Genomic DNA, 13263 nt, shown 5'->3' with positions numbered 1-13263 from the left:
TTTGTAAAAGTTCAGAAGATTCAGTGAGTCAAGTGTGTAAAAGCTTAGCTTTAGTTTGTTGAAAGGGGGCCACACAATGAAGTGGTAGTGTTGCCAAGTTACCTACTGTAAATTCACAGATTACCACAACAAGAAATTACAAACAGTCCAGCTTTATTATATTCAAGTTTAAATAAAAGTACATTGGTTTGGTATTAATCATATCCAACAATATATACACATCTGGATCACAGTGGAATTAAGGTCCTTCGGGCAATGCTTCCGTCATTAGTACCTCCAATTATTTACATGTTCTGCTTCATTTGGCACATCTTACCCGTCTGTACAAGTATAAAATATATTTACGATATGTTCTTCAAATCACAACTTATTCTCGAAGCTATGCCAAAAAAAAACATTTGTCAATATGACCATGTAGACTAGATTTGACCAGTAGAAAATGGTTATGGCTGCACCATCTAGACATCCACAATAAAATCTAGGTAATTCAATAAATAAAATAAATGACTGCGGTAACAGATAAACTTGGCCAGCATGAACACGAGCTACAATAAAAGATCTATGAAATGTAGTCTGAGAGTTGAACATTTGGCTCATACTGCTTTATAAATGGAATGTTAAGGGTTAAAGTCAATAAAAACTCATTCCTGTGAGAATGAGGTAGAGATGGACAGAATACCTGACGTACTAAACCGATAGAGGCGCCAGCCATTTGAATGCATAACAATTAACATTCTATGTTACATCTCACATGTACAAATACAACAATTCTGTGTGTAAAAACCTACAATACTAGACTCGCGGAGTGAGACCATTGAACGTTTCAGCACCAGTCCAGGTAGCATCATAAGTTCAGGTTAATAAATAGTCTATAAATAAAACCTACTTAAATAGAGGCATATCATTTGATAAGCTCCTTTCAAATTTAAATTCTGGATGGCATCAAAGCTATACTTCAAGGAAGGGAGTTTGGGCTCATCTTTGAGAAGCCCATGAGTTCCACACCCACAACAAATACACCTGCAAGGAGACAAGCTTGTTCTGCAAGCCTTCACCTGAGGTAATGCCAGAGAAATGCAAACTATTTGGGGCTGGGGCAAAAAAAGGGCACAGCACAGATCATCCACCCTCCATTCACAAGTTCAGAGCAACAGCATCGAGATAGAAATGCAAGAGAGAAACCTGTCATACCCGTCTGCTCAGAAACTGGGTGTCATTAATGGGTGTCTGCTGTGACGCATACACACAACCTTGACGGGGAGAAAAGAACTGATGCAATATCCAGGTGAAAAGTCTGAACAGATTCACACCTCAGTTGTGACCATGTCTGAAATTTTCCATAAAAAGAAACGTCTTACCAAAAGTGTACAACAATATTAAGCTTGGGGGTGATGTGGGCGACAGGTATTGAACGTGGATGAATGGAAGTGAGGAGAGCCTAGTCGGTCTTAGTGGCCTTACCTCCTCCAGAGCCTCGCAGGTAGGTCTGGTAGAAGAAGGAGGAGAAAAGCACCAGGTAGCTGAGGTACATGAGGGAGGCCCACGCAATGTTGTCAACTCGCGAGTAACAGTCACCCTCCTGCATCCAGCAGTACACCAGCCCACTGACAGTCAGCCCCATGACCATCTGTGCGATCTGCATGGTGGTGATGACCACGGCGAAGGGGCGGGGCACACGCAGGCCGGCCGCCCTAACAGCGTAGTAGGAGTACATGAGGGCGTGCACCGAGTAGTTCATGGTCATAAACCAGCCGCCACCGGCCACCATGTCCTTGTAGGAGTACCAGGAGTAAAGCAGCACGGTGATGTGGTGGTACCAATGGAGGAAGATGAGGCGCTGCTTACGTAACACAATGAAGGCCGTGTCACCTGCAAGGGGGGAGAGGGTGCGTTATGGCGGTTCCCTACTCGTATTGGTGATATTCCAGTGGGCAATTTCAGAGTCACCACAAACATAACCCAACACATGTTGGGCTACTGAAACCGATCTACCAAATGTCCCTGTTAACAGTTGACATCATGGATAAAAATTCTTTTTTTACTTACCTAGTTCAGGGGCTTTGCTCAGGACAAAGGCACATGCCCAGAACTTGCTGACTGGGGCATAGTAGAAACTCTGGTCACATATAGACTGTCTGAAGCCAGTTGTGGAGAGTATGTGCATCATGTACCATCCTGTGCGAACAGCTCCAATGATACTGAAGACAGGAGATGACAATCAATGAAAAACAAGGGCTGAGAGAGACAACTTTCCAAAAAACTTTCAACTGTTTTTAGAAGAGGCAGTTCTGTAGGGCAATCAATCATTTGTGTCTCACTTGATATACATTTGTTTAGTTGGTAAACAGAGCATCTCTGGTTGCCATTACTATCAGACTAGCGTCTTTGGATCAAAATCAGCAATTAAGGATCAGTTGGGAAGCAACATTCGGCCAATAAGATTCAAATTCCTGGTGTCCAAAAAGACACTGATCACAATTGTCAACACACGCAGGTGTAAACTGCACTGCAAGTAAAGATCTAAAATTTAAAAACCTGAACCCATCAAAACAAATGCCTCCTAGCAGCAATGTTCAGTTTGTGACAAACTAATTATAGGAGGATGTTATACCCCAATGTATGAAAGCCCTGTATATTATTAATGGATCACTGGCCACAATGACAGACAATAATAATTGTTCTATTGTTGAGGATTGATTCAAGACAAGAACAATTCAATGCATAAGGCCAGATGATATAACAATAGGTTAAATGTTCACATGCGGTGTAAACCATATCAATTTTCTTGTCAGGTGGATTTACAAGAGGCACAAACTCCTCTGAAAGTGCAGCCCAGGAGATATGAACATTAGATTATAGTGGTCCTGTTCAATCAAACTAGGATTGTAGTTGTAGTTCAGAGGCTGGTTATGGATTAGGGCAGGTTGGTCTGTGTAGCCTCATATAGCACTCCAGTGCTGGATTAGGATTAAGCATGGGTGGGGCTACTCTTCACAGAAAACATTGAAAGCTACAATCACACATATATAGTATTGCACTTTGTACATGTATTTACTGGCTCATCTTTAGGCCTATACATTAATCCACATTGCTTTGAAATTAAATGCATACTCTAAAATATGGGTAGTGGGAGGGTTTGGATAGTTGGACAAATAATGCTGTATCAAATGCAAAAGTTGCTAGTCTACTACACTAATTTACCTGAAGATGGCTAGACTGAGTGACCACACCACCAGTGGCCTACGAAGGTTTAGTTTTTGCCGCTCCTTCATAAAATGTTGGCCCCCAAAGACCATCGCTGCATACAGGCCACAAAACACAAATGACTTGCTCCTGAGGAGACAAATTTACATAGTTAGTTTTTTTGTACAATGTAAAGTGTAAAGTGTCATGTTGAGTTACAGGTGGAAGGATGGTAGGTTAAGATAATCAAATCTGAATTTTGTCAAAGGAAACTTGATTCCAAGTAGGCGAGAATAAAGGTAGGCTACTAAAAACATAATGATGAATCAACAAAGTTACTCAACTAAAAAGGCAGGCGCATTTAAGTTAATCAAATTGTAATGCAACTACCCCATTACGGAATTTTGTCAAGAGCAATAATTAGCTCTTCACCTTGTTTGCCCGTTTAAGCGGGCCAAAAATAAAAGGGCCAATTTAGAATCTAGTGTCAGCCTCAATTCCTTCATACCGGTTCCTAATTTAAGTTCGACAAGGCCCATTGCGAAATTCGAGAAAATCCGGTTACAAATCAAAAAAATTAAGGGCAAGGTGGTGAAAGAAAGACTAGAATTTTCAGTTGGGGCATGCGATTGCAGGACTCTTAAATTCTTGAGTACCTAGTACAGACAATTAAAAGCAGGTGGGATTTTCCTTACCAGTTCTCCTGCATCCATTCGATAGCAACTCTCTCATCAAATTGTTGCTCGAAACCGTATTCAGACAGTGATGTACGATCAGTCTCATTCATTTTCAATCATTCAGTGTCTTTCTCCACTTCGCTAAAACGTTATTTGTCTATACACCTGTTGCGTTTAGCCTACTCGAACACAGAAACTATTCTTCCAAAGCTTTAAACGTCTCACACTGCTTTCACTGGCAAATGTTTGATTCTTCTATAAACGTTGTCGCGTTCCCTCTTCAGTCAACTATGCCTCACCTGATTTGCGCACACATTAAAAGCCTATTAGGAATGGGCGTGTACTAGATGCCCTGCCTCACTACTCAGCGAGAGGAATGTGTTTGGGAGTTTCGACGGCACATCTGTTGTTCTTTGAGTTTGATTGGCGGATCCATTATTGAGTGCCAGGCCGCAGCTGGATGTAGGATTGGGACATGTATAGCCGAAAGCCAAGGCGGATCACAGCCTATTCGTTAAGAGTGTGTGGGCATTCATACCCATAACACCCTGCCATTAAAAATTCTCAGACTGGGCTTCCGTTATAACCCTACTCCACAACCCTGGTTGTGCTCACACGCGCGCGCGCACACAACCGAGCCCCATCACGCCTCGACCTAGAACTAGCAAAAAAGGCGCGGGCGAATTAATAAGGTAATTTATTAAAATAAATAAATAAATAGTTCTAAATACTTTCCCATTCCCAATGTATCCCAACACTAGACTATGTCTATGTAGTTTTCACATTTCCCATGTCTTTAGCAATTAGTCTAGATGTACAATAATATGACCTGACGTCACCATACGTCGACCGTTAAAAAAAGGGTTAACCTCCAGTTGTGCTGTTCAAGTCTAACAAACGTAACATTAGCAAGCTGGACAAATGTAAAGGTGGATTTATATTGTTATTTGTTAATCTAGCCATCCTGTGTTGAGTCTAACATCAAAATGTCAACAACCTTTTGGTATCTGCTGATGATGCCAGTATTGGTAGTGCTAAGTGCTAATGCCACCCTCTCAGATGCAGAGACAACTTCAGTGTCAACTTTGATTTCGGTTGACAAAGGTATGCTAGGACACAGTAGCACAATTCATATCAACTTAAATTGTGCCGATGACCTGATTAACTACAAGTTTTGATCCAAAATCTGCTGAAAATTGGTGATTGCCAGCACAGTAGGCTACTGTACTGTACAGTAGCCAGACCTCCATGAACTTGAGGAAGGCATAAGTAGTTACAGTAGATACTGACTGTACTGTACTGACAGTACCATTAGTGTATCTAATTTGAGCTAGACAGACAAAAAAAGTTTTGCTTGAATAGTAGCTAGCTTTATCTGTAACTAACTGGTACTGTAGCTTATCATGCCTAGCTAGCTGTCTTTAGTAGCTCTAACGTATCTGAAATCACTTTAACATTTTTGTTCAGTAGAAAACGGCTCAACCAATGGACCTGATAATGGATATCTCCAAAATGGGAACGACACAGAGGGCCATCTGGTTGGTTTCCTGCAATCTATTTTGCAGAACTACGAACAGACCTCATCACTTCAAAGTGAGTCAGCAGGTCATAGCTTTCTAGTTTGTCAACCTATCTTTTTAAGTGATGATGTAGGCAGCTAGACTAGTTGAAGAATGTGCTACTCTCCTGGGATGACAGCCAAAATGTTGTTCCTGTGCAGTGGATGCCTATGCCAGAGGTCGCAAAGGAGGATTTTCCAGTGTGAACATAATCAAACCCAGAGTGAACGTCATGACTGACACCGCATCAGTTATGAAGGTCAATTTATCTTTGGGCCTGTTCTTCTACGTCTTCCTAATCTTAGGTATTTAAATATAATCTATTGTACACAGAATCATTCCTTCTGCTGAAAATCCGTCTGAGACAGATTAGCTATCTCTAACCTAAAATGTTCATTGTTTTATTGCAGCAATAGCCTTGTGTGTGTGTGTGTGTGTGTGTGTGTGCATTTGTCCCTCAGGTTTGATCTTGGATGCAGTTAGAATCTCCAAGGAGGCCAGGAGGAGGTCTGCCGCCATTGTCAGGGCGAAACTGAGGAAGAACCAGCCACTAACTAAGTCCCAAACTCTAGCATACAAACGTACATGCTTTCTTAATACTTTGTACAACGTAAAATTGAGTGTTTTTAGGAAAATTCTTCTTCTACTCACAATGGGCTTTTAATCTCTTCTAGATCGCAAGAGTTTCATTTCTCTGTTTGCTAAACGGTCACATGAGTCAAAAGTCAAGAAGGTAAAATGATTTCCAAATCTTAAATGACCAGTGTCATTAGGCAAGTGGTTATGCCGGTTGAATTACGTTTGAATGTTGTTGTATTTTTGTTTATCTGTTAAAGGATTTAGAAGTGTCGACCTCCCCCTCTTCAATCAGGAAGAGTGCAGCCAGCCTTCAGGACCCCTTGCCTAGTGAGTGAATCTGTTCTCATAAAACATTCTTATGTTGCCATATTACCACAATCATGCCAAAAAGTATGTATTTGTTCAAACAAAAAGTACTCAACATGTGTTCTTCACAGTCATCCCTGAGATGGATACCAACCTTGAGGAAGTGATTTCTGCGGGGAATGCAGCTGAAAAGACGGCACAACATCTATGACGAGTTATGTCATCTTAATCTTAAGGTCCTGATCATAATCATATCAATGTTCTACGTGAAACAAACTCTCAGGTGACTAAGGTGGACACATCTCAATAAGACGACTACATTTGTAGACTATTGCTTTCTGTTTTATCACATAAACGTATTCAATAAAAATGTTTTGCATACTGTCGTGTTTATGTGTCTACTTATTAATAAAATAATCAGGCTCACTCGGAGGTCAAGTTCACACGTGAAAACATCACTTGGTCTACTTAAGGTTCTGCACTCAATGTATCCATGCGCATGGCGAATAACTAATATGAGAACAATACACAAGGGTGTGCTTACACAAAGAAATAGATTCTTATTAAACATTACACATACCAAATGTTATGAATGCATTTTAGCACACACACAACTCGTTTTGGGAAACGTATGGCCATGGTGGTGAGATAGTTGACCATTGCTGCCACCCTCTGGGGAACATTGGAAGGTGTTTGCAAAAAGCATGTCTTTTGATGTCTTAATTCCAGATCAGCCAGTTTTAACAGGTGACATGAATGATTGCCTGTTATGTCACAATACCAGAGCACATTTTGACAGCAGTTAATGAATGGTAAAAGGGGTTATGTGGAGGATGTTTTACTAAAAACATACAATACTATAGAAGGCTGTAGTGGAGGTGCAGAATTGTAGGGTGCCTCATGTGCATTTAACATGAATCTAAATCTGTTTCAGTAGAGGAAAGAGAAGAAAATGTTCCCCATTTGCAGGCTTGAATGGGCTCCCTAGGGTCGTATTTCTGGGCAGGGTGCCCAGTTGTATGGCTTTTGGGGTTGCCGAGAAAAGTGTCTGCAATGTGTGCAGCAAGACCAAACCCACCACAGCACTTGACTTCTAAGAGGACTGGAGGTGTGTGGCTAATACAGGAACAGCTACACACGTCGGATACTTTCCTCAACTTTGCCTAAATGGGCAGCAGTGAGAGTATATGTGCATACTGTAATATATAATATAACCTAATATCCGGGCATCTTAAATCTGGCCAGTGTCTTGCTCAGGACCCACTCAATGTCCCACTTTTCTGATATTCACCCTAAGCTATCATTTAAAACCTCTCAACAGGGGCCATACAGCCCTGCTCACTGGAGCCTTTTGTCAAGTGACTGCGACTTTATCCAGATATAACCTGAAAGATTATAAAACTGCAATGATAACCAGAGGAGAGGAATAAAGAGGTGATGATAATGGTATCCACAGAGATGCAAAAGCCTTTCCAGAAACACAGTAGATGAGTCATCTCAAGTAGAAACCATGGCAACATGGTGTAAGTAGTGTCACTAATGTAATCTATTGTAAGCCACTGTAGTCTCTAATTTATCACTTGTTTGAGTCTGTATGTATTGTTTGTATGTTATAAAATATATACCAAGGAAATCTCTAATACCTTTGAGGTAAATCATGACTACTCCCACCATCAATTACTTTTGCATTTACTCTAATGTTTTTTTCTATTTCTAGTAGCCCAAGGTCAGTTGATTGGTTGTTATCAGAATATGCTCCTCACTTGACAATTTGGAATATAGAAACCTATTCAGGATGATGAAACACCATGTTTCCAGAATGCCCCTCATATGATAGCGCATATTAACAACGATATACCTTCGGCGTTCGTCACTGCAAGGGAGAAGAACAAGCAGGAGGCGAACTATCGTTTATTTCGTGATGAATACCATACCTAGGTCTGATTATATAGCCTACATCGTACATTATTTGACGAATAGCCTTCAGATTTTGAGCCAATGATGTTGACCAACAGTAATGCATTTAACATGTGAAACGCTGTTTCAGTGTATAACTCCCCTCACAGGGGATTTGCAATATGCTCGCTCTGTTGAATGCAAGAAAAAAGTGCATGAGGTGAGTCCGTCTTCCGGAGCGGAGAGGTGAATATGAGAGAAAAGCTGTCGGTTTCAGGACCTGCCATGTATGGAAAGCTCCCTTTCAATCCTGTCCATACTACGTCAACATCTATGCGGAAACTAGAGATGGCTGTGAACACGACTCCTCAACAGCCACCTGAGATTCCAATGAATCTTATGGATAGCATTTCATGTATCCTTGAGAAAGGGTAAGTGTTTGATTCTTTCCTGGTGGACTGTGCAGTGCAGTAAGCTTGCTGATGTTGCCGACTATTCTGCCTGTCATGAATGAACTCGACACCAACATTTTTCCCACAAAAAGGATTCTCGAGTTGCTGTTTTTATGCGCAGCGTCTCATTTAAAAACATGTGCATTCATAATTTTACGCCTGTGTCACACGACCATTGTTACGGTAGCTACAAACTGCATATCCACATTGTTTGATGTCTAACTTAAACGTTTTTGTGTGATTGTGTTGATAACAGAATAAAAGTTGTAGTTGTTTAACTAACCTGCTAGCAACAAGTTAACAACACCAGTTACATTTAAAACGTCTTTTTCAGTTCTCGCCAAAGTAAAATACTTGATCACTTTGAAGAGAAGGTGGTCATTTCGGAGTGCTCTCTCTTAACCACACACTCACTCGCTTCCATAGTCAGACAACAGGCCTACTCGTTCTCACTGTCTAACACAGCACTAAGTCGTGCAGTGTCATAATGAATCCCCTTTTCTCTCCACTGCCTTCAAAAGCTCCCTCATCTCCTTCCACCCCTCATTAGTTGACCACAATGATTCATGCAGATGCTGCTTGGAATATAGGGGTAGTGGGGCCTGCCCATATGAGCTCATGACAGTCTCAGGACTGGGGGTATCCCCACATCTGTTGGAGTTAGAAATGGATATTGTAGGTGCCTCTTTGCTATTGTGTATCCCATAACCCGTAGTTAAAACGGCACCTAGATATAGATACCTCACTTTGAATTAGACCTTACCTGGATATTATACTTAGACATCCCCTTTGCCCGATGTCCACTACAGCAGGCACTTCCCCTGAGAATAGTTTGCTCCAATAACAGAGGTAATGCACCCCGCCCCTACCAGCCCAAATTGATATGACTGTTTAAGGCACTTAGTTCGGCATAAGAGCCATCAATCTGTCTTTCGGGGGTGAAGGGTTAGCATTGACCTGAAGACCATTTCAAACAACCGAGGTGATGTGGTTCATTTTGGGATATGATGATTTAACGGTTAAACTGTGTCCTAATGAAATCACTGCTGAGTCAGCATGACCAGTAAGTGGATGTGATACCAGCTGGCTGTCTGCGGCTTGAGTCATTGCCTCAAACATGCTTTGCTGGTTTCGGGTAAGAGTCTGATAATATTTGCCTTTATTATATTATACTTTAAATAATAAGTGGGACAGGCATCCCTGTGTGGTTTGTAAACTGTTCTGAACCCGAAAGCCGTCTCCAGATTGACATACTGATTAAGTCCATAGAACACCATGCGTAAAGAGCTCTATTCATTTAGTTGGGGCTGTTATGTCTTTTTGTGTCTTGAACCAGAAGAGGAAACAGAGTCAAGTCCCTCCCTTTTTCTCTCGAAGCATCGGACACCAGCCAAGGCCATATTGACTGGGGAAGCTGTGAAAACCCAATAACAAACGCAGCCAAGTCAGGAAAATAGAAAGCCAGGGCTGGTGTCTGGTTTGCCGGCTGAGTGATGGGGTTCCTGGGCAAGACGGCACAACAGGGGGGTTGGCTGTTTCTTAATCTGTCGCTTCCATATGGCCGCTCCATGGACTCTCTGACTGAGACAACATGTTGATGTCGGAAGATATTAATACGTCCACATTAAAGCATGGGATACACATGCCTTACATGTTATCAACTCAGAGAGATCATCCTTAGAAAGGACCAGTTGGATTAGTAGAACGATTTAGACTATACAGACAGCTTGAGGTGAGAGTGTGTGAAGGTGATTCGCCAGATTTGATCCTCTTTGTTTTTTTCATTAGGACCCCCCCCCCCCTTCCTGTGCAACTCAAATTAGCCCTTGTCTCCCTCATCCCCTGAATCAAAGAAGGGGTACCGCCTCCCGTCTGCTTTGACCTTGCTAGCTCCCCGGGTATAGTAAGCTGCGCTATCCTTCACCATCTGTTAGGGCTAAATAGGCTACTTATTGGTACAGCAGAAAAGAAAGCGCTCTGAAACAGGTGATCTGATTGGCTGATAGTCTTCTTGGGGGGGGGCGTGGCGTAGCGACATAATTGACAGGAGGTGATCGACGGACCTCCATGTGACTTGTCTGCCCAGGAAAGGAGGAGGAGCAGGGGGGAGAGGAGGAGGAGGACAGCTAAGTGGTGTGGGAGGTGTAAAGCCAGAGTGGACTTACCCGCACGGTGGACAGCAACTGTGAGTCTGTTAGGGTGGACGGGTGGAGAGGCGAGTGAAAGCGGGGAGAGAGGAAGAGAACGATGGATGCGGCTCCAGCCAGAGTGGCTGACACACGGGGTACGCTGTTAGCAAAGTGAGGAGGAGGTGAGAACACAGAGGTAAGGTAGAACGATGTCGAAGTGGGACTGCGTGTCCATGAGTAGAGGAGGAGAGGTGGAGGGGGTGGGGGGGAATCCTATTAGCAAGAGTACAGGAAAAGTAGGCCTACGTGCCCTGCTTATCAGGCTGTGCGGGGTGCTCCATTTTGAGTGTGTAAACAACGCGTGTATCCATGTTTCAGTGAGAGGCGGAAGGCCACCACGTACAGACATCCTCCATGTTCAGTAGGCTGAACTTGTCGCTTCTGTCACCTTCTACGACATGTGCCCCTGTCTGTTTCTACATGTGACAGGTTTCTACTATTTGTTATTTTTATGTTAGGCTGTTGTCTGTCGACCTCTCACTGAAAGGAGGGTACATGAAGTTTGAGAAATTGTAAATTTGAAGCCAGTTGATTATGGAGTTTTTCGAATGCATTATTCAGAATAAAAACACATCCAGACAAATATTCCCAGAGATTCAGCCTAATCATATACTTGAGTAAAATTGTTTCCAAGAACTGTTCAGACTGTAAAAGGATGTAAGAAGCTATGAGAATATTTAGCACAAAAAAATATATGACTGTAGCTTCTGGTTGTTGCTCCATGGATGAAACTTTTCTACTGGGACAACGAAACTATTTATGCACAGTAGCCTTTAGTGTAAGCTATGGTTCAAGTCTGGCTCTTTTAGTACTGAATGATGTTAGCGTGGTTCTGACCTTAGTAATAGGCACAGCAATACACTTACATCAACACTAATAGTCAAATAGCAAATTGTTCAGGAATAGGACAAGATATTAGGTCAGTAATACAGTCAAACAATATAACAAAATAAGGAGCCAGACAGAAGTTCACTGAGTATGGTTCACACAGGTGGATGGGAATACAAACCAGATATTCAGTTACACAAAAGGTGTCTATTTCAGCCTGTCGCCGTTACCTTGGTGTTGACAGATAATGTTGCATCAATGCTGCGTGGTCATGTTTATCCTCATTGCCCATGTTTATCCTCATTGTGTTTTGTGGTCAAATCAAAACGGTCTTCATTTGACTAAATTGAACCTTGGAGCAGGAAAGTCCCTACAGTACCTAGTATGTGTTTTAGTTTCATGGATGCATGTAGTTATTTATAGTAAACTGTACTGTGATAACAGACTTTAGATACGGATGAATGTGATCTAGGAATGCTATTAGGAAGAGAGTTTTATAGCTGCAATCAATTACAACCAGTTCAGTATCAGAGACAGAGACACACATTGTCCAGAGGGCACCCTTTCAGAGCATGGCTGTCAGCATGTTTTTGTGAGAATGGGTGTTTTGTAGTTTGTGTTTTCTCTCTTTTTTCACGCCTTGCCTATTGTACCAGTAGTTACTTACAATATGTTGTGACCTTGATATTTCATTTTCTATTTCAGATAGAGTAGAATCTGTGCTGAATTACAAATGAAGACAGTGTCATTTTTCTGGCTCAAGGTTGTTCAGAACCAGGGCAAGCTACTGTGCCTATTGGTTTGGCCGTTGTACTGTGTGCCAGAAGGTGCAAGAAGGTGCCAGAAGGTGTCATACAATATGACGTTTAGAGTGTTAGGAGAACTGTTCGGACTCAAATAGATACAGATAATTTAATTAACAGAGCCGGTAAGACCTAAAGTGACAACTTTTTAATTTGTTCTATTAATATCAGGATTCAAAGGGACACATCAAAGTCTACAATACGCTTGTTGGCCCACTTATTCCCTGGCATTTTGAAAAACATTCTTATACTGACATCAGACAGTAGGACCAGTCCTATAATAGTCACTTACGGCAAGAGCAAGGTGATGAAGTGCTACTAAATCTAAACTTCAACAAAAGAGAGGGTTGTCATTTCAGAACTTTTATATGGGCCATAGCATTTGTGTAGAAGTCCAAGACTACTAATTACAGGAAATGCTTACTGTTGCTTGGCCGTTACTGAAAGCTCAACGGAAATAAATAGCTGTTTCAGTTAACCCTGCACAGCGAGCAATAGGTCGCAGCCTGGGTCTTTTGACTTGCCAATATTGTCGTCAATCATATCAAGTCATCCACAGTCAGCATTCTCGGGCGGTACTCTCGACGACGTGTGTGTACAGTTTATGTGTTGTGCTTGTGCAAGCGTTGGTGTGTGTGTGTGTGAGTGTGTGTCTGTGGTTGACTGCAGTGTACTAACACAGTGCATTATTCCGTGGCAGCACTCACTCTGTGATGATTAGGTAAGGAGATCTGTGGCCTTTATTTAGAATGGACACGTACAGACAAGCTCATGAACTGAGAAATAATAGA

The 13263-nt window shown here is 42.0% G+C and overlaps 2 protein-coding genes across 3 annotated transcripts; one reads left to right on the top strand and one right to left on the bottom strand.

Annotated features, from left to right (window-relative positions):
• Positions 1-136: 136 nt before the first annotated feature.
• Positions 137-4556, bottom strand: LOC146268187 (very long chain fatty acid elongase 6-like). The gene is made up of 4 exons (XM_084709054.1): positions 3879-4556; positions 3202-3333; positions 2047-2198; positions 137-1869 (listed from the first exon to the last, which is right to left on the bottom strand). The coding sequence occupies exons 1-4, from the start codon at positions 3968-3970 to the stop codon at positions 1439-1441; spliced, it is 807 nt and encodes a 268-aa protein (XP_084565180.1). The 5' UTR covers positions 3971-4556; the 3' UTR covers positions 137-1438.
• A 133-nt stretch (positions 4557-4689) lies between these two features.
• On the top strand, positions 4690-6681 carry LOC146268186 (uncharacterized). 2 transcript variants are annotated; one of them, XM_084709056.1, is made up of 7 exons: positions 4690-4964; positions 5331-5453; positions 5581-5724; positions 5881-6000; positions 6094-6152; positions 6256-6325; positions 6436-6681. In XM_084709056.1, the coding sequence occupies exons 1-7, from the start codon at positions 4847-4849 to the stop codon at positions 6513-6515; spliced, it is 714 nt and encodes a 237-aa protein (XP_084565182.1). In that variant the 5' UTR covers positions 4690-4846; the 3' UTR covers positions 6516-6681. The 2 variants fall into 2 exon arrangements, with proteins under 2 accessions (XP_084565182.1, XP_084565181.1); XM_084709055.1 differs by having other exon boundaries at positions 4692-4964; positions 5328-5453.
• The last annotated feature ends 6582 nt before the right edge of the window (positions 6682-13263 follow it).

This window comes from Hypomesus nipponensis, chromosome 11 (genome assembly GCF_054491055.1).
Source record: "Hypomesus nipponensis isolate SF chromosome 11, ASM5449105v1, whole genome shotgun sequence".
Lineage (NCBI taxonomy): Eukaryota > Metazoa > Chordata > Actinopteri > Osmeriformes > Osmeridae > Hypomesus > Hypomesus nipponensis.
This window is presented reverse-complemented; position numbering and strand designations above follow the sequence as displayed.

Coding starts and splice junctions, on each gene's coding strand:
- LOC146268187 (XM_084709054.1), bottom strand. CDS start 3,970: ATGAATGAGACTGATCGTACATCACTGTCTGAATACGGTTTCGAGCAA. Junction 3,334..3,878: donor GAATGGATGCAGGAGAACTG/GTAAGGAAAATC, acceptor TTGTCTCCTCAG/GAGCAAGTCATTTGTGTTTT. Junction 2,199..3,201: donor CTCAGTCTAGCCATCTTCAG/GTAAATTAGTGT, acceptor TCCTGTCTTCAG/TATCATTGGAGCTGTTCGCA.
- LOC146268186 (XM_084709055.1), top strand. CDS start 4,847: ATGTCAACAACCTTTTGGTATCTGCTGATGATGCCAGTATTGGTAGTG. Junction 5,454..5,580: donor ACAGACCTCATCACTTCAAA/GTGAGTCAGCAG, acceptor GTTCCTGTGCAG/TGGATGCCTATGCCAGAGGT. Junction 6,326..6,435: donor CCTTCAGGACCCCTTGCCTA/GTGAGTGAATCT, acceptor TGTTCTTCACAG/TCATCCCTGAGATGGATACC.